This window comes from Vombatus ursinus, unplaced genomic scaffold (genome assembly GCF_900497805.2).
Source record: "Vombatus ursinus unplaced genomic scaffold, bare-nosed wombat genome assembly UNPS02014797.1, whole genome shotgun sequence".
NCBI classification, from domain to species: Eukaryota; Metazoa; Chordata; class Mammalia; order Diprotodontia; family Vombatidae; genus Vombatus; species Vombatus ursinus.
The window spans coordinates 3,990,007-4,015,034 of NW_020954575.1; the positions used below are offsets into that span (position 1 = coordinate 3,990,007).

The following is a 25,028-nucleotide window of genomic DNA, read 5'->3' on the forward strand; positions in this document are numbered from 1 at the left end:
AAGGGATTCTGTATATCAATTCCTTACTGATTATACCAGAAGAAGCATTATGTCTCTATATTGAGACAAGTCAATATAAGGAGTGATATAGGAAGGAAGGAAATATACAATGAAATGAGCAAATCATTTCTGATCTGTTTTTCTCATAGGTTATTGTACAGAACTACAACTCAATTTTGACTCTTTCTCATCTGTATCGATCTTCAGATGCACTTCTTGTTCATGAAAATGATGTGGTACATAAGATATGTGCTAAACTGATGAATATCAAACAGATCTCCTTCAGAGATGTAAATCAAGTTATTGCCCATCAATTGGGAAGTGTATTCCAACCTACTTATTCTTCAGAAGGCTCCTGTCAGTACCGAAGAAACCCATTAGGTAAGCTGATCATCTTAAATGCTTGTTTTTCAATGAAAGGTCTTTTATTTTTCTTGAGAGTATCAAATATTATGTACTTTTTCATCTATTATAAGGCATAAAATTAGGACAAACATAAATTTCAGTTTCATCCCCTTTGGCAATATTTTATTTGAATTTCATTGAGTCTCTCTTCTACTATAACTAAACTTTTCTAAATCTTCTGGTTTTTCCTGACAATACTGCTGTCTCAGAACTTTCAGTGTGCTTTCTTGCTGCCTTTAATTAATGGGGCTGAGAGGATCCCTTTGCTCCCTGTTGCCACTTTGTACTTTTTGTTCCCCCATTATACAGTAGTCTGTCATGGAGTTATGTTTTGTAGTCTAAGATTTATGTTCATACCGTTTTTTTCTTTTTTAAACATTTAAAAAATTTATTTATTTTTAGTTTTCAATATTCACTTCCATTAGATTTTGAGTTTTCAATTTTCTCCCTTTCCTTCCCTCCCCTCTCCCCAAGACAGCATGCAATCTGATACAGGATCTATATATACATTCATATTAAACATATTTTCACATTAGTCATATTGTAAAGAAGTATTAGAACCAATCAGAGGAACCATGAGAAAGAAGAAACAAAACAAAACAAAAAAAGAAAAAAAGAGGTCAAATAGTATGCCTTGATCTGCATTCAGAATCCATAGTTCTTTCTCTGGATGTGGATAGCATTTTCTTTCTTTCTTTTTTTAAATAATTTGTTTCAACATTCACTTCCATAAGATTTTGAGTTTTAAATTTTCTCCCCCTCCTTCTCCTCCCTGCTCTATAAAGTGGTGCGCAATCTGATACAGGTTCTACTTATACATTTTTATTAAACATATTTTCACATTAGTCATGATGGATTTTTGTTTTTGGTGAGACAGTCAGGGTTAAGTGATTTGTCTAGGGTCACACAGCTAATAAGTGTCAAGTGTGTGATGTTGGATTTGAACTCAGGTCCTCCTGACTCCAGGGCCAGTGCTGTATCTACTGCATCACCTAGCTGCCCCAACATTAGTCATGATGTAAAGAAGAAGAATTAGAACTAATGGGAGGAATCATGAGAAAGAAGAAACAAAACAAAACAAAACAACCAAAGAAAAGGAGAGCAAATACTGTGCTTCAACCTGCATTCAGACTCCAAAGTTCTTTCTCTGGACGTGGATAGCGTTTTCTATCATGAGTCTTTTGGAGTTGTCTAAGATCTTTGCGTTGCTGAGAAAAACTGTCTATTAAAGGCAGTCATTGTACAATGTGGCCATTACTAAGTACAGTGTTCTCCTGGTTCTGCTCATTTCACTCAGCATCAGTTCATATAAATCTTTCCAGGTTTTTAAACGACATATTGTAGGATTATGGTTCAGTTTTATGGGAGAGTTCATCCCATTCACATTACAGTTATGATTACTATCAGTGTCTTTCTCTGCATCCTATTTTCCCCCCATTTATGCTTTTCTCTCTCTTTTCTCCCTTTCCTTCCTCACTAGAGTTTTGCTTTCGACCACTGCCTCCCTCAGTCTGCCCTCCCTTCTATCAGCCCCCTCCCTTTTCTCCTCCTTTACCCTTGCTATTTCTTCCCTCTTACCCTTGCTATTTCTTCCTTCCCTTCTATCCACCTCCTCCATTTTCTTTCCCCTTTCCCCTCCTACTTTCCATAGGGTAAGTTAGATTTCTATACTTAACTGATTATGTTATTCCCTCTTTGAGCCGAATCTGATGAGAGTAAGGTTCAAACAATGCTCATCTCCTTCCCTTCTTTCTTTCTACTATAATAGGTTTTTGTGCCTTTTCATGTGGTGTGATTTACCTTTGTCTGCCTTCTCCTTTTCCTCTCCTCCCAGAACAATCCCTTCTCACCATTTAATTAGATTTTTTATCAAAGTCAACTTATACCCGTGCCCTCTGTCTATGTATACCCCTTTTAAATGTCTTTCCTATTTACCTTTTTGTGCCCCTCTTGAGTCTCATATTTGAAGATCAGATTTTCTGTTGAGCTCTGGTCTTTTCATCAGGAACATTTAAAAGTCCTCTATTTCATTGAATGTCCATCTCCTCCTCTAAAAGATTATGCTCAGTTTCACTGGGTAGTTGATGCTTGGTTGTAATCCATGCTCCTTTGCCTTATGGAATGTTGTATTCCACACCCTCTGATCTTTTAATGTAGAAACTACAAGATCCTGCGTAATCCTGACTGTGGTTCCATGATATTTCAATTGCTTCTTTCTGGCTACTTGCAGTATTTTCTCTTTGACCCGGTAATTTTGGAATTTGGCTACAATATTTCTTGGCATTTTCAATTTGGGATCTCTTTCAGGAGGTGATCAGTGAATTCTTTCAATGATTAATTTAACCTCTGGTTCTAGGACCTCAGGGCAATTTTCCTTGATGATTTCCCGAAAGATGCTGTCCTGTCTCTTTTTTTCATCATAGTTTTCAAGTAGACCAATAATTTTTAAATTGTCTCTCCTGGATCTATTTTCCAGGTCAGTTGTTTTACCAATGAGGTATTTTATGTTTACTTCTATTTTTTCATTCTTTTGTTTCTATTTGACTGATTCTTGATATCTCATAGAGTCATTAGCTTCCATTTGCCCAATTCTAATTTTTAACGAATTGTTTCCTTCTATTAGATTTTGTACCTCCTTTTCCATTTGGCCCATTTCACTTTTTAAAGAGTTCTTCTTTTCAGTAAGTTCTTGTACTTCCTTTTCCATTTGGCCAATTCTACTTTTTAAGGAGTTGATTCCTCCAGTGTACTTTCCCCCCATTTGACCAATTGTATTTTTTAAGGGCTTATTTTCTATAGTCAATTTATGTCCTTCTTTTTCCAAGCTATTGACTCTCTCTTGCATACCTCTCATTTCCTTTCCCAATTTTTCTTCTACCTCTCTTACTTGACTTTTAAAATCCTTCTTGAGCTCTTCCAAGAAGGCTTTTTGGGCTTGAGACCGGTTCATATTCCCCTTTAAGGTTTCAGATGTGGGTATATTGACAATGTTGTCTTCTTCTGAATTTGTGCCTTGATCTTCCCTGTTCCCATAATAAGAATCTGTGGTCATTGTCTGTTTCTGCTTTCTGCTCATGGTGTTTGCCTATTTCCTGGCTTTTAAAGTTGAGCTCTCCTACTGGAGCATAGGGAGCACTGACTCAAGCTTCTTGTGCTGGGAGCCTGGGACCTGGTCACAGGCTTTGTGTGCTGGGGACTCAGGTGCTTGCAGCTGGAGGCTGTAGGTGTCTGGCACTTTACCTGGTGTTGGGCTGGACTCAGCAACACTAGAGCTCTTGGGGTACGGGTGGGGAGTCTGGCCCTGGGGGATGCCTGCTCACCTGGGCTTCTTTAAAGCACTCAAATGTTTGGCTGCTGGAGGATGTCTGCCAGCCTGGAGTTGTGTTGAAGCACCAGGAGATTTGGCTGCTGGAGAACACTGGTGCACATGGTGGTTTTCTGAGCTGGTGTTTACTAGTTCCCCTGCCTGGGCTGAGGCACTTGGGAGGGAGGGGAAGGGAAGTGTCCTGGTGTTGGTGCTTGCCTGCTCCACCACCATGGGGCTCAGGATCTCCCCCTGGTTTGCTGAGGTAGGGCTTGTTGGGATGCTTTCCGTCCTGTACTGCTCCCTCTCCTCCAGAGTGAGAGGGGCTTTTCCCATTAATCCCCCAAGCTCCCTGGGTTACAAGACTGCTGTACCCTATCTTCCTGCTGGCTCAGCTGTTCCAGGGTTTTTCCTGGGGTGATATTTTCTGGGCTTTCAGAGATCAATAAGGGAGCATGAGAATAACTTACTTCTTACTCCACCATCTTGGCGCGACATACATGATTTCTTAACCCCTTCCCATTATCTCAGTCTGTCACCAACTGCAGCATGCCCTCACTAGCTCCCTAAAATTGCTTGCCCATTTGACCTCCTTCCTTGCCAGCACTCAATTCTAAATAATCCTCACTTTGCTGACTTGTTCTGCTATAAATTTGTGCTATTTAAACCTCAGCTGGGCCATCACTGATACTCAAGATTTGTGTTCATCTCTTTACTAACTCCCTTTTCCATTTTCCACAGCAGCTTTTTCAAATTTTAAATTCTACTCAGACTTACCATCCTTACTTTACAATCAGCAAATGACCTACATTCTTAGTTTACATAAAACTGAGCTCCCTCAACCCCACTCAAAGCTCAGAATTTCTCACTATCACCAATTCTTCCTGACTGAAAATACATAGCTCCTCTTCTTATAAAGAATAAATTCTTTACTTTAAGACTTGTTCTATCAGTTATTCCTTGTTTTACCCTTGTATCTCCATCATCTCTTTTTCTGTTGGCTGTTTCCTGTCTACATGCAAACCTCTTCAGCTCTTTCTATAAAAAATAAAAATAAAATAAAAGATAAACCACCTTTCCCTGTATGCTTTACCTATTAAACTTCTTGTGACAAGCAGTTTATACCTTCATTTGCTTACTCATGAGTCCTTAGCAATTTGGCTTAGATATCTCTTCATTCTACTAAGACCATTCTCTAGGAGATTACAAGTGCCATCTTGATTGATACATTCAGTTGTCTTTTTTTCTTCTATCTTATTAAAAACATTTTTATTGATACATCTTGTTTTAACACATCAGTCTCTTCCTATGGTATCTTCCCATAAAAAAGTTAAGCAAAATCACCTGATAAAGTGATTGTAACTGGCAATATACATTACTTTGCATTTTTGTATTTTTATCATTTGTTAACATGAAGTAGTTTATGCTTTATTACTATTAATAACAATTTAATAACCAACATGTTATGTTTTACTTAAGTGACTTTTTTTCAATCCTCACCTCCTTTGACCTCTCTGCAATATAGTAAACACTCTTGAGTATCCCCTAATTCTTCAAAACCTACTTTCCTTGGTTTCCATAATACCACATTGATTTTTGTCTTTTTTGCTTAGTTTTGTTTTTCTGCACATTAAATGTACCCAATTTTTAAGGTTCTGTCCTCAACCATCTTCTCTTCCTGTACCCTCCCTGGGTTTTCTCATAAACTCTTAGGCTTCAGCTATGATATTTATTCAGATAACTTCCAATTTACCTGTCTAGCCTAGCCCCAACCTGAGCTCCTGTTACACATTTTCAATTCTATTAAACATCTTAATCTTTTTATATTGCACCAAACCACAAATTCAACCTAAAACTAAATTCATCTTTATTCTCCAAAGTAGGTCTTCCTCCTGACCTTTTCTGTTCTGTTGATGGCACCTCCGTTCTCCTAGCTACATGGAGTTGAGAATTCAATATCATTTTTAACTCCGACTATTTTGTCTCTGTCGCCATGTCTGATCTTTAGGTTCTCTCAAATTCACTTCCTCTTTGTTTCTGGATTCCATCCATTCTATTTTGGCTGCCATCATCATAGTTCAGGCCCTCATTATTTTTCACCAACACTACTTCAGTGGCCTTATTGCTTCTGGCCTCTTCCCCTTCCAAGTCTTCCTGCATAACACTGTCAGGTTAATCATAAAGTATAATAGATTGCATCATTCTCCTGATCAGAACCTTCAATACATGCTTGTCAGATTGAGTTCATCATTTCTTAATGCTCACTATGTGCAAGGTACTGTGCTAGATGCTGTGGGGTGTACAGAAGTGAATAACAAATGACTGCCCATGATGAACTTGATACTTCCTGCTTTGTACTTTTCTGATTTGGAAGTGCTATGATAAAGATATAAGCCAAGTGCTATAGGAGCATAGGTGAGAGAGAGAGAAATTACTTCTAGTTTGAGAGCTCAAATAAGGCTTTTTGGAGGGAGTGGTATTGGATTATAAAATTTTGACAAACAAAGATGAGGGCAAGAGAAAAGATATGCCAAGTAGAGGGGTTACAGTGTGAGCAAAGGCATGGAGATGGGAAAGTACATAGTATGATTAGGAAATAGAAAGAAGTCTTCTTAGCTAAGGCACTTAGTATATGAAAAGGAATAATGGGAAATAAACCTGAAAAATTAGGTTGAAGCCAGATTGTAGAGGATCTTAAATGTCAAACAAGAGAGCTTAGAATTTATAAGCAATAGAAAGTCATCAATGGATTTTGAATGTTCAGTGACATGATTAATGTGTTCTTTCAGCTCCTCGTTACTTGCTGGATAAAATCCAGACTCATTAGCTGAGCATTCGGGCTTGAAATCTATGATTCTATGATTCCTGCCCCTCTTCTCAGAGCAAACGAAAACTTACATATATGTGCACATTCTATCCTGGAGGTATTTCTAATCCACCTCCATCTCTATCACATATTGATACTTGGTTATTTTTCTTTCAGTTATATCTGTAAGCAAATAAAAATCCTTTCTTCTAAGAATGTCCCCAAGAGAATGTTTTATAAAAGTTAGCATGATAGAAATGCAGGTTAGCATTTGTGCTTCTTTTGATAATTTATTTATCACAGTGCATAGAAAATGTACCTGGCACATAGTATGTACTTAATAAAACGTTATTGACTTGACTTACTTTAATTTTTTTTCTTTAAGTTCTCAGTTATTCATCTTCTAAACTCTCATTTGGTCTCTAAGGCAAGTACAGTTGTAGGTGGGGTGGGAGACAGGTAGAAGCCTACCTTCTGCACCCCTACCCTATGCTGACACAGTAGGGCAAAGTCCTAATGGCCTCATGCCAGTCATGGCTCTGGGTACAAATGTGTTGATTAATACTTTTACTAGATATTAATTTGTCAGATATGTTCTTTGCATTAGACGTATTTCTCCTGCAATTGTCTTTTAATGTCATTCATTTTGAATGATCCTGGTCTTAGAAAATAAAATACATATTTTGGCATCAAATTGATCAGTTCAAAATACACACACATATGTGTGTATAAAACATGCACATATATATACATATACATATGTGCACTAGGATATATATGTCCCTACATACATGTGTGTGTGTAATTCAATAGCAATGATCTGGAGTAATTAATTAAAGATATTTCTCTCTCTTTCTAGGAGACTTGATGGCAAGCTTAGTTCCGCACCCTGAATTCAAGATGCTAGGTCTCCGTAACATTCCTCAAATGTCCGAAAACTCGTTGTCATACACCACCTTTGCTTGGACTGGATTGCTCAAGCATTTAAGACAGATGCTCATTTCTAATGCTAAAATGGAAGAAGGTAAAAAATGTTTTTTTAAAAAAATATTCCCACAATCTGGGCTTTGAGAACCTCTAATATTAATAGATTTGGTCCTACTAGGGTAGGACTCCCAAACATAGGACTGCTTCCCAAAAGTCCCAGTGGTTTAAGTTGCTTTTTTTCCTCCATACCCCCTAAACAAAATTGTAAATCAGCTTTAGACAATGCTGTTGGACAATCATCTATTCCAGCCCTGTTATTATTCCTTAAATTAACAACTTCCGTGACTATTTAGTAATATGACTTTGGGTTTTGATCCTATATATTTTGGTTAATTTGTCTCTGATGGCCTCAATTTATTAAATAGTACGTAATAGCTCTGTTCTACATCTGTGATAATTCTTAACCAAAGTGAAAATATCATAAGTTTCAAAACTGAAAAAGTACATTGCCTGCATGTTTTACTTTGCTACTTCTTGGATTTTCTTACTATAGTACTTTGTTATTATTATGCTAGAGTTTTGTGGATGTGTCTTGTAATATACTCCCTAATTCATTTCTTTCCAAGTCAAGAACTGAAACAATTTTATGGAGCCAGGGAATAAGGAGGAAATTGAATTAGCAATGTGTTTTATTTACATCCCTGTAAATTCTCTCGTTCTTTGTTGCTGCATGTTTGTATATCATTATTGTCAGAATATACATGCTCTTTGTGTGTGTGTGTGTATGTGTGTGTGTGTGTGTGTATGTATATACGTGTGTATGTGTATTTTTTTTAAACCTGCTAGGCTACAGGTGATTTTTCATAGCAATATAGGATTCCATTATATTAATATAACATAGTTTCCCACTTTTACTGGGCATTTGAGTTGTTTCCAGTTTTTTGCTATTACAAATATCGCTGTTGCAAATATCTCTGTGGATGTCATTTTTTTCTTCTTGGTTATTTCCTTGAGATATCTTCTAAAAAGTAGAGTTATTGGCTCAGAGTAGATGAGGGGTTTAATAAAAGCAAACTTTTATTATGTATGAGGGAATTGTGAGAATTGTGTGAACCAAACTGGCTTCATCTTGTGATTCATTCCAAGATCTAGCTCAGTTCCCTTTCTGTTCAAATATGGGTCCAGTCTAATTTCTATTTTGTGAGAAAACTTTATTACATTGTTTGAACCTGGATCTGAGTGGCTAGGAAGCTGGACCACCTCTACCTGTAGCTTAGAGACCTTTAATTAACTATCTAGGTTATGCTGACCAGAAACCCAGTCAGATCCAAAGATTGATGGAAGGAGTTTTCTTACAATTATACATTTCATGCAATCCATATGTTTTATCTGAAAACTGTCCCCGTCCTGGTCAATCAGTTACTGTTTCCATGTTCCTTTGATTGAATACAGACGCTTGGGAGGAGTAGGACTCCTTTTTTTCTGATTTCAGGGAACTGTACCTGTTCACTTTCCCTGCACTCAATTTTCAAAACCCTTTCCACACATACCCCAATTCGAAAAACCCCTAATCTTTCCCTCAATTAGAAATCAGATTACCTAATCTTGTTTCCTAGTTTATATCCTGTTAATGGTTTACTTTTAATGCATAAAAATCTGTCTCCCCCTGTATTCAGGGTCCAGTGCCAAGCTGAGGAAGGCCTGGTCCCAATTTGTTACATAATTAATATCCATTGCTTTAACAAATCGGTATGCTCAGAAGTTTGAACTTTTGTTTCCTCAGTCATTTCAGATTCCACCTGCCACAGTTTTTGGCGAGCCAAGCTGGGTTGAGTCAGAACTCTGACACCCAGGACAGCCTTTCAGAAAAAAATCCCTAGAGTATTCTGGTTGATCTTTCACTGAGGGACTTTTTTGTGGAAGACCGACCCGCAGAGGTCGAGCTCCCCTCAAGTTCAAATTCTTCCAAGCTAAGGAAAGATCTACCTCCACACTGCTGGAGATGGTTTACCCCAACCCTGACAGTTCAGGACTCCCTCAGGATTCCCCCCCTAAGATAAAATTTCTTTTTGCATGAAACCAGGGGAAGAGTGAAGTGTTAAATTGACACCCCTTTAGGAAATTCTTATTGGCCTGGAATTTCCTGTACAGGAGTAGAGGGTGTGACTAAAAGATAGAACTCTCAAATTATTCTTAAATATATCAAAATCCAAACAGGTCCCAAATTTGAGACAAATTAAAAGCTTGGAGATTAGACTTTCAGTAGGAGCTAAGGAGGCTAGCAAGTATGTGTTTGCTTTATTGTTTTGTCTGTGTTTTTGTTTCTTTGTAAAATGGAGAAAAGTCTTTTGTCTTTGTGTCATGTTCATTGTTGTTTGTAGATTTTGCTACCTTGAAAGATTTATAAGGGGAAAATGCAGCCAGCCAGAAAGACTGCTAAAAAGCTGAAGCCAAAGAGTTTAGAATGCTGAGGAAGATTAATGAAGTTTGATAGTTTCATACTTGAAGCAGTGATGCCAAACTCTGTCCCAATAAGCAGGACTAACTCCCACTTTAGTCTTTCAGTGGGAGATTAGATTAAAAAGAAAAAAAAAAAACAGCTAGATACTTTGTCATTTCAGCCCTGGCTATGTTGGGATTACAAAGATAAAGTCAGATAATCGAAGAAAGGAAAACTTTTTTCTGGTTTGTAAAACTGCTAAAAAAACAACATCTTGGTTGATTTTGGAGCTTTGGAGAGTAAAGAAATTAGAAATTAATCATTTAGGAGTTTGGAGCTTAATCATTTTAAGATTTCAGGGGAGAATTTCTGGGACTTTGTATAATTCCAGGAACTTACCCTCTTCTCTTTGTACTATCTGATAAGGTACTTAGCAGAAGCTTAACATATGCTGAAATATCTTAATGAGTTTGGGGATACCAGTCTATAAAATTTATTTTAAGTAAAAATAAGAATTGAATTGTAAAAGTTTCAGGGGTTAAGTAACACGTAGATCACTTTTTTTTTTCCTTAAGATTGATAGACCTATTATTTTATTATAGTGAAGGAAGATAGCTAATTTGAAAGTAATCCCAGAGTGAAGAAAAAAAAATAGGTATGCAGTTTGCATTTTAAATATATCTGAAATTTAAATAGCTGCCTCTTGTTAACCCTTTCTTGATTATGAAAAGAGAAAAGATTGTTTAAATCAAGCAATAGCTTTAAAATGAATAAAATTTAGGAGGCAGCTAAGGATGCAGTTGATAGAGCATCAGCCTCGGAGTCAAGAGGACCTGAGTTCAAATCTGGCTTCAGGCACTTACTAGCTGTATGACCCTAGTCAAGTCACTTAACCCCAATAGCCTCCCCCCCAAAAAAAGAATAAAATTTAGTTAAGGAATGGAAAAGGCGATTTAAACCGTAGAGGGGTCTGTGAGGAGGGACACCCTTCTCCACCTCCACCGTCACCTGGGTCTAGACCCTGTTTTAAATAATGGGGATAGATATTCACAATGACAGCAGAGGGGAGGTACACAAGAACTGGGAATGTCTTTTGGGAAAGATGAAGTAGAACTTTCAAATCTGGAAATATACCAGAATTAATTGTTTAGGTAAATTAGAAGCAAAGTCACCAAAGAATATTAGAATGAAATCATTCATAAGCTTTAGAAACCCAAAAAGGTCACAGAATTACAATTAATCAGGGTGGTGTGAAATTTTGTGCTAAATTGCAAAGCAGAAATAACAGATGTATAGGGGCAGCTTGGTGGCACAGTGGATAGCACTCCGGCCTTGGAATCAGGAGGACCTGAATTCAAATCTGGCCTCAGACACATAACACTTAACTAGCTGTGTGACCCTGGGCAAGTCACTTAACCCCGATTGCCTCACCAAAAAGCCAAAAAAAAAAAACCAGATGCAAAAGTACTTTATGAATGTTACCTGCTATTTTTATTTGTAATAAATTAATCTTAAGGTTTAGTGCCATACTGAACTACAAAGGGGTTATTTTAGAGTTCTCGACAAAAGAATAGTAGAATTTTTCTATAGGAACAAAAAGTCAGGAATCTCAAGGGAAACAATTTAAAAAGTAGCAATAAAGGGGAGTTAGCTGTACCAGTTCTCAAATAATATTATAAAGAAATAATTAAAACAGTTTGGTAATGGTTAAAATATACAAAAGTCAATCAGTGACACAGATTATATAAGCAAAAATTAGAAGTGATTGTACATGGTAGCATAGCATTGAGTAAACCCAGGGATAATAACTGGTGGAAAAAGTAAAGAGTCTCTATTTGATAAAAATTGCTAGGAAAACTGGAAGGCAGTTAGGCAGAAATTTTAAGATCAATAACTTATACCATATGTCAGAATAGACTACATTTGGGTACATGCCCTAAATATGAACAGTCACATAAAAAATATTGGAGACAAAAGAGGAAGATCTCTTTCACAGCTATAATTTAGCATTTAACACGGTACTTGGCAGACAGTAGGTGATTAATAAATACTAGTTGACTGACTGACTATTGCGAGGGTAAGAATTCTTACCTAAACAAGGGATAGAGATGATCATTAAAGATAAAATGAACAATTTTAATTACATAACATTAAAAGTTTTTGCAAAAGCAAAATAGATGCAACTAGAATCACAAGGGAAATAATTAATTTGGAAAAAATCTTCACAGAAAATTCCACTGCTAAAGGTCAAATACCTAAGATACATAAAGAATTGATACAGATATTTAAGAATAAGAGTCATTCTCCAGTAGGTAAGTGTTAAAGGATATGAATAGGCAATTTTCTTTCTTTTTTTTTTTTTTAGTGAGGCAATCGGGGTTAAGTGACTTGCCCAAAGTCACACAGCTAGTATGTGTCAAGTGTTTGGCTGAATTTGAACTCAGGTCCTCCTGATTTCAGGGCCAGTGCTCTGTCCACTGTGCCACCTAGCTGCCCCTTGAATAGGCAATTTTCAAATGAAGATATATGAGCTATCAACAACCATATGAAAAAATGCTTCAAGTCACTAATAATTAAGAGAAATGCTAATAAAACAATTCTAAGTTCCCATTTCACACATAAGATTGGCAAAGATTATAAAAGAGAAAAACAGTTGTTCAAGGGGTTGTGGGAAGACAGGCATTGTGGTAGAGCTGTGAATTGGTCCAGCCGTTCTAGAAAGTAATTTGAAACTATACCCAAAAGGTCAGTGAACTACATTTCTTTTGGCCCAGTGAGAGTCCCTCCAAAAGGATCTCTTATACACAAGAATATTTATAGCATCACTTTTTGTTGTGGCAAAGACTTGGAAACAAAATAGCTGCCCGTCAACTGGAAAATGGCTGAGCAAATTATGGTATATGAATGCAGTGCAATTTTATTATGCTATAACAAATGAAGAACATGACATTCAGAGAAATATGGAAAAACTTCTATGAATTGATGCAGAGTGAAGTGAGCAGAACCATGAGAACAATTTACATAATAACTACATTAATGTGTGGGGAAACAACTGAAAGACATCAGAACTTTAACTGAAGTAGCATTCGTCAGACTTCAAAATACTGAAGATGAAGTAAAGGTACATCTTATACCTTTAGATGTACAGAAACAGACATACAGTCTCAGGATGTGGTCAATATCTTGATCTGTTTTGCTTGACTATATATACTTTTTTTAAAGGAAAGGCTTCTACTCAAAGGAAGTTCGTCTGTAGTAGTGGTAGATATGAGAAAAGGGTATTATTCTTTTTTTTGTGTGTGAGGCGATTGGGGTTAAGTGACTTGCCCAGGGTCACACAGCTAGTAAGTGTTAAGTGTCTGAGGCTGGATTTGAACTCAGGTCCTCCTGACTCTCAGGCCAGAGCTCTATTCACTGTGCCACCTAGCTGCCCCAGAAAAGGGCATTATTAAAAGCATTTTAAATAAAAAAAAATAAAATAAGGGTATTAGACTTCTAAAGCCCCTTCCAGCTCTAAATGTGTTTCTGTGTGAAGTTTTATGATCATTTGAATCAACTTCTAGAGTATCTAGCCTTTGACATTTATTTTCCCTCTTTTGATATGCCTAGGAGGGCAGATTAGAGGGAGCATTCTAGCCGAACTCTCCCAGTATTCCTCTCAAATCAACTTTAATGCATCAAATTGAATTCTGGAGTGGAATAGCCATCAAAAGGTTGAGGTGAGACATTTTTCCAGCCCAAGACAACCTACACAGAGGTGGGGAACCTGCAGCCTCAAGGCCACATGTGGCCTTCTGGGTCTTTGGACTGAGTCCGAGTTTTACAGAACAAATCCTTAATAAAAGGATTTGAGGGGATTTGTTCTGTGAAGTTTGGATTCAGTCAAAGGGTCATACTTGAGGACCTAGAGGGCCACATGTGGCCTTGAGGCGCCAGGTTCCCCACCCCTGACTGGAGATTGGAAGGAAAGGTTTATGACATTAAGGTGTGTATTGGCCTGGAGCACAGCCTGTCAGCAATACCAGCTGTGAGCCTTGGATATGGTGGTGTAGCAGCAGCAGCCGCAGCAGTTCCAGGACCTTTAACTACTTAGAGGTGGTAACTGGTCAGAAAGAGATTACAGAGGACCCTTGGGCAGGTACTGGTGCAAGACTGGATGCTGCTTGGTAATTCCATTATCCATGACCCAGTTTCAAGTCACAGTTCCAAGGTGGAGAGGAGTTCTTGCAGTTGCAAGGGAGTAGAGGTCATGCTTGGGTAAGGACCAGAATGCAGACCAGGAGAGCAGTGAGCACACCACCTTGGAAGCACTGAAAATGTACAAATCCCCTCGAACTAGCTGTGAAAAGAGAAGGGTGAAGAGTGATCTCCTGCCTTCTCCCCCAGTGCTGACTGAAATTTTCTGGATTATATGGCAAGAGGAAGTTATCCCCCAGAAGATCAAGGATTCCTCCATTGTCCGTCTCTAGAAAGGAAAAGGAAACAGATTGTCCTAGGACAGTCACAAGGGGGACTCTCTCTCTTAGTCATTGCTGGCAAGATTCTTACCAGAGTCCTCCTTAATCAGCTGATCCTTCATATGGAAAATGGTCATCTACAAGGACTATCACCATTTCCAACTAGAGTTAACTAATGTGAAGAATCATATCATCTCTCAAATGAAGGAGGTGTACCAGATGACCTTTAAGGTCCCATTTGGCTCTGGATCTGTGATCCAATGACTGTCACAAAGAAGCCTGAAGAACTCAGAAATCACCCTCACCAACAAAAACTTGATCTTGCCAAGTTGAGTAACATGGCAGCCATAGAAGATTGTTAGCAGCATTGCTTTATAAAACAGTGAACAGTGGTGAAAAATGAGTATGCAGAAAGTTTCGTGTGAAATCTAACTAGGGCAGATCACCCTAGTGGCATTGTTAGATGAAAATAATAGGAGGATAACACCATATAACAAATAGAACAGGTCTGTTTGTGTTTCTATAACAAACTGTTCGCACAGCCATGACAGTGGATCTACTAAGTACGTCTGTACTACTCTGCTCATTTGTAAAATGGTTATTATAATAACACCCATCTCACAGGGTTGGTGTTTGAAGAGCAAATGAGGTAGTATATGTAAAGCACTTTGAACACTTTAAAGCACCATATAAGTGTTAGTTATTATTTATATCTGTTTCTCTGATGTGCTGTATAAGGAGGACAAACAGGAAAAGCGACTAGACCAAACTATGCATACTCAGTAGAAATCTGTGTTGGAGATGACATAATTTTGAAACTGCTGGGGCATTAATTATTAAGGTAGTTGAAAGAAGTAAAGATACCAAATGATTAGAAAAAATTATGTGTTATCATTAGCACAAAAAGGGATAGAGAAGGTGTCAATGATTGTTGAACCATGTCTGTTTTCTCTATGGTGAGAATAGAGAAAAGCCAGGTTTTTACCATTAATTGTTTTTAAAAAATAATGGATATTGATATCTCTTGTTTTCACATTGCCTTAATTTTCCCTTGTATCTTTCTCTCTGCTCAGAGAGCTCTTATAATAAAAGGATTTTTTTATTTTTATTTTAATTTTATTTTTTTAGGACTTGTTCCCCCCCCCCCCGCCCCGGCCCAGGCAAATTGGGGTTAAGTGACTTGCCCAGGGTCACACAGCTAGTGAGTATCATGTGTCTGAGTTTGGATTTGAACTCAGGTCCTCCTGACTCCAAGGCTGGAGCCTTATCTACTGTGCCACCTAGCTGCCCCTAAAGGATTTTTTTTTAAAGAGGAAAATATTTAGCAAAACCAATCAACACATGAGAAAAAAAATCTGTTACACATAATGTTCCATGCCAGCTTCATCAGTAATTTTCTATAGTACACTACAACAGAGTTGTACAGTTGACTGAAAGGTACACAGGAGCTCGTGGTATTTGATTTCGTTTTTTAAAAAAGTATTTGATTGGGGCAGCTAGGTGGCGCAGTGGATAGAGCACCAGCCCTGAAGTCAGGAGGACCTGAGTTCAAATTCGGTCTCAGACCAAACACTTGACACTTACTGGCTGTGTGAACCTGGGCAAGTCACTTAACCCCAACTGCCTAAAAAAAAAAAAAAGGCATTTGATTATAGGTGCAACCTTAAAGGCTCTTCCCCGGGTTGCCTCTTTTGAATATAATAATAGCTATCATTTATATAGTACTTTAAGGTTTGAAAAGCACTTAAAAATATTATTTCCTTTGATTCTCACAGCAACCCCAGGAAGTAGGTGCTATTACTATGTCTGTTTTGTAGATGAGGAAACTTAGAGGTTGAGTGACTTGTCAGGGTCACATAGCTAGTAAGTGTCTGAGGCCAGATTTAAACTTAGGTCTTCCTGCCTCCAGGCTCAGCACTCTATTCACTAGTTGCCTCTGTATATGTAAAATTATACATGTACAACCACTCAGATAACTTCTTATCTGATTATCAATGTCAGCTGACTATAAACCAGGCATAAATGTGGCTATCATTATCTTTTCCACTATCATGGCAGAAGCCCCTTGAAGAGTCCAAATGGAGGAGGGATTCCTGATAAATCAATCATTAAGCATTTTTTAAACACTTGCTGTGTGCCAGGCTCATTGCTAGACTTTGGGAATATAAATACAGAAGTAAAATGGTTCTTGAAGTGAAATGGTTCTCTCTCAAAAAATTCACACTCTAGCTGAAGAAACAACTTGCATGTATATATGTTTATACAAAATGAATACAATGTAATTTTTAGGGGGAAGGCACTAGCAGCTGGAGGAAGTAAGAAAAGCTTCCTATAGAAGGTAGAACTTAAACTGAATCTTGAAAGGTACTACTTGAAAGGTTCCAAGAGGGGGAGGTGAGGAGAGATGGAGTTATAGGTATGACAGACAGTTAAGGCAAAGGCACAGAGATGGGAGTTGTCTGATGAACAGTAAAGGAATCCAGTTTGCTGGGATGTAGGGTGCATGTAGGAGAGTAATGTATAACAAAGCAGGAAAAATAGATTGCAGCCAGATTTTGAAGGATTTTAAATGCCAAAAATAAAAAAAGGAGTTTCTATTTAGTGCTCAAAGTAGCAAGGAGCCATTAGAATCTATTGAGCAAAGGAGTGATGTGATCAGGCTTAAAATTCAGAAAAATCACTTTGGCAGATTTGAGGAAAATGGATTAGAAAAGAAAGAGACTCAAAGCAGGTAGACCAATTAGGAGGCTATTATTGTAACCCAGGAGAGAGTTGATGAGGACTTGAACTAGGGTAGTAGCCATGTGAATCAAAAGGGACAGATTCTGGAAATGTTGAAGGTTGAATCAGTAAGACTTGGCAGCTCATTGGATTTGGAAAGTGAGGAGAGACTGAAGAATGGAGGATGATGCCAGTATTGTGAACTTTGATAACTGCAAGGATAGTGATTCCCCTTGACAGAAATACACTGGAAGAGGGTTGTGTTTGGGGGAAAAGATAACGAGTTCTGTTTTGGAAATACTGAGTTTGAGATGTTTACAAGACATCTTGTTTGAAATGTCCACTGTGCGGTTGGTGATGCAAGACTAGAGCGCAAGAGAGAGACAAGGACTGGATATGTAGATATGGGTATCATATACATGGAGATGGGGAAACTGATTAGGTCACCAAAGGAGAGATTTAGAGAATGAAGAGGACCAAGAATAAACTTTGGGGGATACTCACTGTGAGTGGAAATAGCATAGATGAAGAGTCAGCAAAGGAGACTGAGAATGATGTTCAGACAGGTAGAAGGAAAACTTAAAATGAACAATGTCCCAGTGTTGCCAAGAGGCCAACAAAGATGATGATTGGGAGGAGGCCGTTGGATTTGGAAATTAAGAGATCATTGGTAACTTTAGAGAGAGCAGTTTCAGTTGAATGATAAGTTTGGAAGCCAGATTACAGGAAGTTGATAAATGGGGTAGAGAAAAGTAGAGGCAATAAGAGTAAACACCTTTTTTTTCTAGAAGTTTGGCTGTGAAAAGAAGGAGAAAGATAAAATGATAGATAATTTGAGGGGATGGGAGGGCCAAGTAGGGTTTTTTTCAAGGTTGGGGAGAATTAAGCATGTTTGTAGGTAGCAGGAAAAGAACCAGGTGATAGGGTAAGAGTGAGGATTAGAGAGAGAGGTGGAAAAACAGTTGATGGGATCAAGCATACATGTACAAAGGTTAATGTTGGCATCTTCATCAGTTACTATAAGTATGTATGACTTATAGCAACATTTTCCAGGTGTTGCTATGTGCAAATGACATTGTACTGATTGCACAAAGCCCTATGATACTAACATAGCCTTTAGAGTGCTCTCCATGATCATGCAAAAGAATTTGGGCTAATTCTTTTAACAGGAAAAAAAATGACTAAAGTATGCATAATGTCCAGACTAAGACATGTAGATAGTTGGTTGGAAAGTCCCTTGGATTTGTCCATAAGTAACTATAGCCTGAATAAGTACTCCAGATGGACCTAGGTCCAGAATTGAAGGGAAGATAGTGGACTGGATTGCATTAGGGAAACTACACAGCACTTTCATTGATCCCAAATTGTTCACTGATAGAGAAGAATATCTTTTCAACACCAATGTTTTATCAGTGTATCATGGAATGCTACATTCTCCAGAAAATCCGAATTGGAGGTGACCCAAGGGCAGTAGAAAGATGTACCTTGGGAATAGGTAATTGAACAGCCTATTGCAAATGATAACTTGCACACAAGAAGAACTATCCAGGATATGTATAATCAGGAAAGGCAGGCTAGTCTTGTAGTGAGAGTGAAGGTTAACAGCCTGAGTGCCATACTGTAACACAAAGAATGTTAAAGGCCCTAGAGGAAGGCCTCCAATATATTGCATAGTTCCTCTATAGAGCATTTAGTTGGAGGACAGGAGGATAAGATGTGGATAATTGTGATATTTCCCATTAGGAATATCTATGTTGTTGAGATCATAAATCCGTTGAAGTATTATCATTGCTGTCTTTCCTTAAGTCTTTCCTTTATTTTTCCCATTAGGTTTCTTTTGATTTTCTGAGTTTCACATGGAATCATTTAATCATTTTTTATAATTTTATTTTCTAGTTGTATGCTCCTAATATTTAGGCATGCAATTGATTTTTGTGACTTTATTTTAACTTTGGTTACAAAATACTGATAGCTATTGTCATTCTGGGATTTGTCTCTGTTTTTGTTTACAGGGAATGAATGACTAGTGCTCCACTAGTTATGATAGCTTATGGTTTAAAATATGTCTGCTTAGAAAAATGTCCATATTGATGTGGGATTTTTTTTTGCTAGATGCTTTCTCATATATTAAAATCATGATTCTTACTATTTTTCTCATTAATGTGATGAATTATGTTGATACTCTTCATTCCTTCTAGCTTTACATATTTCCAAGGAGAAATAAACCCAACTTAGTCTCTATAGAGATTTGTTTCAGGTAATAGATTATATTTGTCAAGATCTTCTTTAAAAGTTCTATATCTAGGGCAGCTAGATGGCGCAGCTAGGTGGTGTGGTGGATAGAGCTCTGGCCTCGGGATCAGGAGGACCTGAGTTCAAATCCGGCTTCAGACACTTGACACTTACTAGCTGTGTGACCCTGGGTGAGTCACTTAACCCCAGTTGCCTCACTGAAAAGCAAAAACAAAAAAAAAATTCTGTATCTGTTCTCATAAATGTTCTATAACACATTGCTTATTTGTTGTAGTCCTCATCACATTTTGGAATTAAAACTATATTTGCCTGTTAAGAGGAATTTTTTCTATATTTTAGAACAGTTAATATAGGATAAGGATCATTTCTTTGAAAGTTTTGGGGGGCAGCTAGGTGGCGCAGTGGATAGAACACCAGCCCTGAAGTCAGTACGACCTGAGTTCAAATCCGGCCTCAGACCAAACACTTGACCCGTACTAGCTGTGTGACCTGGGGCAAGTCACTTAACCCCATTGCCTTACCAAAAAAAAAAAAAAAAGTTTTGGAAACATTCTTCAGTGAATACAGTGAGCCCAGGTACCTTTCTCATCCCTATCCCCACCCCACTCCACCAACCATATAATTCTTCAAAGAGTTTTCTTATTTCTCCCTGTTGAGACAGTTTGGGTATTTTATGGTTTTGTAGATACCTGTTTTTTCTTGATTATTCTGTTTGTTTTTGATCTGGCCCATAAGTGCATTGACGTGGGGAACTTATTCGAACAATGCAGATTGGCATCTGCTCTTCAGTGTATACTCTTAGAGACACTCTTATGTGAGTTGTGTAAGTCATTAAGAGGTTAAGTAACTTGCCCAGGGTCACACAGGCAGCAGTATCAGAGGCAGGACATTTTTATTATCTCCTTCTTTCTTGATTTTATATTTAAGTGACCTGATTTATCAGTTGTATTATTTCTCCATCTTCTATATTTCTCTTATGTCTTAGTAAAAATAAAAGACAAAAGACTATAAGAATAAATCTAATGTTTTCAACCAAATTTTCACACAGTCCAGCTTTATTTTCATTTTTAAAAGATTCTTATTTTTAACCCAAGTGGTAGAGGGAAAGTAGAACTTTCCCACTTCTATTCAAATGCCTCATTGTGGCATGGAAGGACCCTGGGTTCATGAGGTCTTTGCCATGTTCTTCCAAGCTGGAAAGGTTTTAAGTGAGGAACTAGTTAAAGACTATATATTTATCATCACCAGAGAGACCAGTGAGGGCTTGGGTCTCTTTATCAACAGCAACTCATGGAGAGGCACTGCAGTCTGAAGTGAGGGAATGCATACATATGCTGGTGAAATCACAGATTATTAAAGAATAAGCAGTTTTCAGTCATGTCTTTTCTACATTCCTTAATATTTTGATGTTCATTTCATCCATTTTGGGCATTGGGTTAAATTTTAAAAATCACTCTAGGTTCACAGGACAAAGATTAAAAAACAGCCACCTTATATTTCTGAAAGCACACTTTTACTAAATAAGCAAGTTTGCAAAAAACACCTACAAATGCTGTCCAGTATTTTTGTCCTAAGGCAAATGGAAATTAACATACTTACTCTCTGTTAAGGTATTGATTGGCAGGTCCGACCACCTTTGTTAGGACTTCCTGCCCTTGAAAAGGTCCCTCACAACAAGGAGTCCCATTTTAACACTTCTATAGCCAACTTGGTCATCCTGCGTGGTAAAGATGTGCACAGTGCAGACTTAGGTAAGCAAAAATCATGGTGAAAATGAAGTACTTCTGGTAAAGACGATGAATATAAACCAACCCAAAGCTTTTTTTGGGGTGGGGGTGGTAACCAGGCTGGAGGGATGGAGGAACAGGAAAGTAACCAGTGTTTGTTTCTGTGGCACAGTGGACTTAGTGCATTTAGCTCAAAGTTTTCTGAAGATTTGGCCTTATAGTGCGGCTACTGCTGTTGGCTGTCAGCTCCCTGGCAGGTTTCTTGTTTCAGTTCTGATTTGATGAGTTCAGCAGTAGTAAATTGGCCAGTCCATGCACTTATATAAAAGAGCCAAGCAAGCTCAGTAATAAGCCTTCTATAAAAAAAAAAAAAGGAGGGGGTGGGGAGGTCACTTAAGTACAACACAGTTGTGTACTTTCCTATTACTCTTCATATTGACTTAAGAATAAATGAGAGAATTTTTGGTACATATAAAACTGATTAGAAAAGAGAAGATTATTAAATGATCTTGAAAATTAAGAAATACTCATTGGGCAGCTAGGTGGTGCAGTGGATAGAGGACTGGCCCTGTTGTCAGGAGGACCCAAGTTCAAATTTGGCCTCAGACACTTCCTAGCTGTGTGACCCTGGGCAAGTCACTTAACCCTGAATGCCTTAAAAAAGGAAAGAAAGAGAATTTTTTAAGAAATAATGCCTGAGAGAATAACTTGTGCTATTTCCTCCAAAGGGGGTTTTAAAGATCCAGCCTTATATACCTCGTGGCTCCAGCCTAGTGATGCCTTCAGCGAATGGAGAACACATCGAGCCTTTAACAAATATGAGAAATCGGCCGCTTTGGTCAGCAATAGTCAATTTTTACTAAAACCACTTGATACCGTCATAGGCAAAGCCTGGAACATGTTTGCTTCAAAGTAAGTAAAATAAACTTAAAGTAACATATTGGCAACTTAATTACAGCCTGCGATTCTTTGTCACTAGTAATCACAATGTGTAGTCTATGTGTTTTTGAAGGTCACTAGTCATACCCACGTACACCCAAGGATTTCTGAAGGTTAGCTGTGTCACCACTACCTGGTGGCGGAAGAACATCTTTAGGTAGTGAATGGCAGGACTAGTACACTAAAACATGGAGACTCATAGAGCTAAAGTTAACCCCTAAATCCTCTCTTCATCCTGCCGTGGAAAGGCCATACACCATTCCTTTTCGCATGTTGCCATTTCTGTGACTTCTTTACAGTTACCCTGTATCATTTTAGCCTAATGTCACCCAAGTCAAAAAAAGGTCCTAGATTATGGAGCATGTTTGGGGGTTTTGTTTTTTCTTGTCCTGGCCCCCATACCTCAGTAGTTGGAGTTCTCAATTTTTACCAGTAAGGAGGGTGGATGTGGGTGTTTGTAGGTTATATCCATAGTCCAAAATGCTATCCTTCAGGCATTTGGAGACTCATAAACACTATGTAGACTTTAAGTTATAGCCATCAATTTCATGGATATATGTGTGTGTGTGTGTGTGTTCAGGGTGTTTGTGTCAGTAAAAAGAAAAATAATGAAAATTGTATGAAGGCTCTACTTAAAAATGAAACCAGAGAAAAACAAGTCCCTCTTTTTATTTGTAACTGTGGTTGAAATTGTATAGGTAGGAAGACTGGATAAACAGATTGTTGGTCTTTCATTTAAATCAGATAGTATTTGATTTCTTCTACACCATGTTTTTCTTTTTCTTTCAAGGATATCATCCAAATGTGAAAAGAAACTTAGTGACTTTTCCACCTTCCCCAACCCATCAACCTCCCAAGTTCCAAAATGATTGGCAAATATAAAATACAACTAGCTTTTCTTAAGCACTTATTATATCTGTTTAGTATAAGTATACCTTGTTTTCATGTCATAACTCTGTTCCTGAAAAACTATATGTGAATTGAATATTTATTTTCAAAATACTTGGAAAGCTTGCTATTGAAAGGTGTCTCTTTAACATTAATAATGCTAATCTCTAATTTCCTTTTCTTATCTAAATTCATTTAACAGTCATTGATAGCCTGTGGCACATGCCTGGCTGCCCCTTCCATACCTGCCTCCTCTTTAGGGGAAGAAGCGACTGTTGGTAAAATAGATAGAATGCTGAGCTTTGAGTCAGGAAGACCTGAGTTCAAATCCAGTTTCAAATACTAACTAGCTGTGTGACTTTGGACAAGACACTTAACCTTTTTCTGCCTCAGTTTCCTTACCTGTAAAACGGGATTATATGCTTACTTCCTTTCCTTCCTTCTAGTTGGCATTGTCACATTCTTCTGGAGTGCTAAGACTTTGGCCTACAACTTTGCAATTCCTAATGTTCAGAAGGAAAAAAAAGCACACATTATAACCCAATTTTGAATTATAATGTGCTCAAATTCTATATTTAACATATTTTTTCCCATTTTTCTACCAGAGCCTATGTTCACCAGTATACAAAGTTTGGAATTGAAGAGGAGGATTTTTTAGACAGCTTCACAGTATTGGAACAGGTTGTTGCCAGTTACTGTAACCTTTGATCTCAAAGTAAATGGACTTTCAGTGGAAGAAAGTATCTCTGAAGACCTCTGGATTGAAATATTTATAAACCATGTTCTCTATCATGTTTCAAAATCCTATTTTTCTGAAGAATCAGATTAGAATTCAGATTGTATTCTGTAAGTAGGGGAAAGTAGGAACCTTTTTACCAAAGAAAAACTTTTTTTCCAATAAAAACATCTCCTTTTTGATGAATTACTTATTACTTTAAATGGAAAATTGGTGCTTTTATAAAATACCTTGGTGAAGAATTGTCACAGTGGGTGCTATTATAAATAGTACTTTGATTCTAAAAATTACTTGGAAAAAGTATATTCTATCTTTGTTCACAATTAAAGTAATCTCTTTCAACTACTATCTTGTCCTGAAACCTTTACTATTTAGTCAAAAACATTTACTAAACCTGAACCTGCCTAATGACAATACTGGCTATTTAATTATGCTTAAACTGGAATTCTAGAATGGAGAGGTAATCTCTTGAGTTAATAAATACTCTATGCCACAGGAGGGCACTGTTGTCCAACGCCTTAATCAAATATCTGCAGGCTTACTTAAATTTTTCACGTTAAGTGGATCAGATTAAAACTTGTGTTTCAAAATAAATTTTAGAATTATAGCAACTGAATATTAACCTAAAATATCAAAAGGCAATGGGTGACTGCTTCCTTTATTTTCACAGGGCTTTATTTTTTCTTAAAAGCTTACTAGTTATTGCAGAATCTGATTGAGTCTTTTCAGTTTTCATTATAAAATCCCCCTTTGATAACCATTGTAAGAGTATTTGAGTGGGGGGGAGAGGGTCCAAAACAATTTTAATTTAGTCTAGTCAGTGCTTTGAAATTTATATTGACATATTAGACTAAAATATTGTTTATACTCTCTCTACACACACACACATACACACACACACATGTACACACATGCACACGCGCGCACACACACACACACACACCCCCCCAATGCCTCGTATAAAACCTTATTTTCCTTTCAAAGAGATATTGTTTTAGGGGAGTGGCCTATGTTTTTATGAATACAGTAGATACTTCAGTCAAATGTCAGATTGCTGTAGATAGAAACAGACTTTGCATTTAAATAGAAGTCAGGAACTGACTTTTTTTCCCTCTCTACCAAAGTGTCAGTAAAATAACCATTTGCCATTTAATTGGGGGAAATATTGTATCTGAGTAAACATAAGGTAATGGAAAAAACAGAACAGATCAGTATTAAATAGTTGAAGAAGATAAAGCAGACTTGAAAACTAGCAGCTGTCTTGGAAAGGGAATGATACATCTAAAAAGCACATTATATATGGTACATTGAGAAATGTACAGTGAAACCCACATAGGAAAATTCACCCTTTCTGCCAAATCTACCAGTAGCCACTTTTTATTTGACTAAATGACAGTATACTGTTTGACTAGTTTCTTTCTTTTC

At 37.5% G+C, this 25,028-nt stretch overlaps 1 protein-coding gene across 5 annotated transcripts in view; it reads left to right on the forward strand.

The window, feature by feature from the left end:
• The window catches only part of TUBD1 (tubulin delta 1), a 33,253-nt gene extending 9,305 nt beyond the window's left edge, over positions 1-23,948 (forward strand). For 4 of the 5 annotated variants that reach the window (XM_027870586.1, XM_027870584.1, XM_027870582.1 and 1 more), the window contains 5 exons: positions 150-381; positions 7,375-7,539; positions 20,924-21,064; positions 21,769-21,952; positions 23,473-23,948. In XM_027870586.1, the coding sequence (XP_027726387.1) occupies positions 150-381; positions 7,375-7,539; positions 20,924-21,064; positions 21,769-21,952; positions 23,473-23,575 (825 nt within the window). In that variant the 3' untranslated portion in view covers positions 23,576-23,948. The remainder of the gene's footprint in view (positions 1-149; positions 382-7,374; positions 7,540-20,923; positions 21,065-21,768; positions 21,953-23,472) is intronic. The other variant, XM_027870587.1, reaches the window with a different exon arrangement.
• The last annotated feature ends 1,080 nt before the right edge of the window (positions 23,949-25,028 follow it).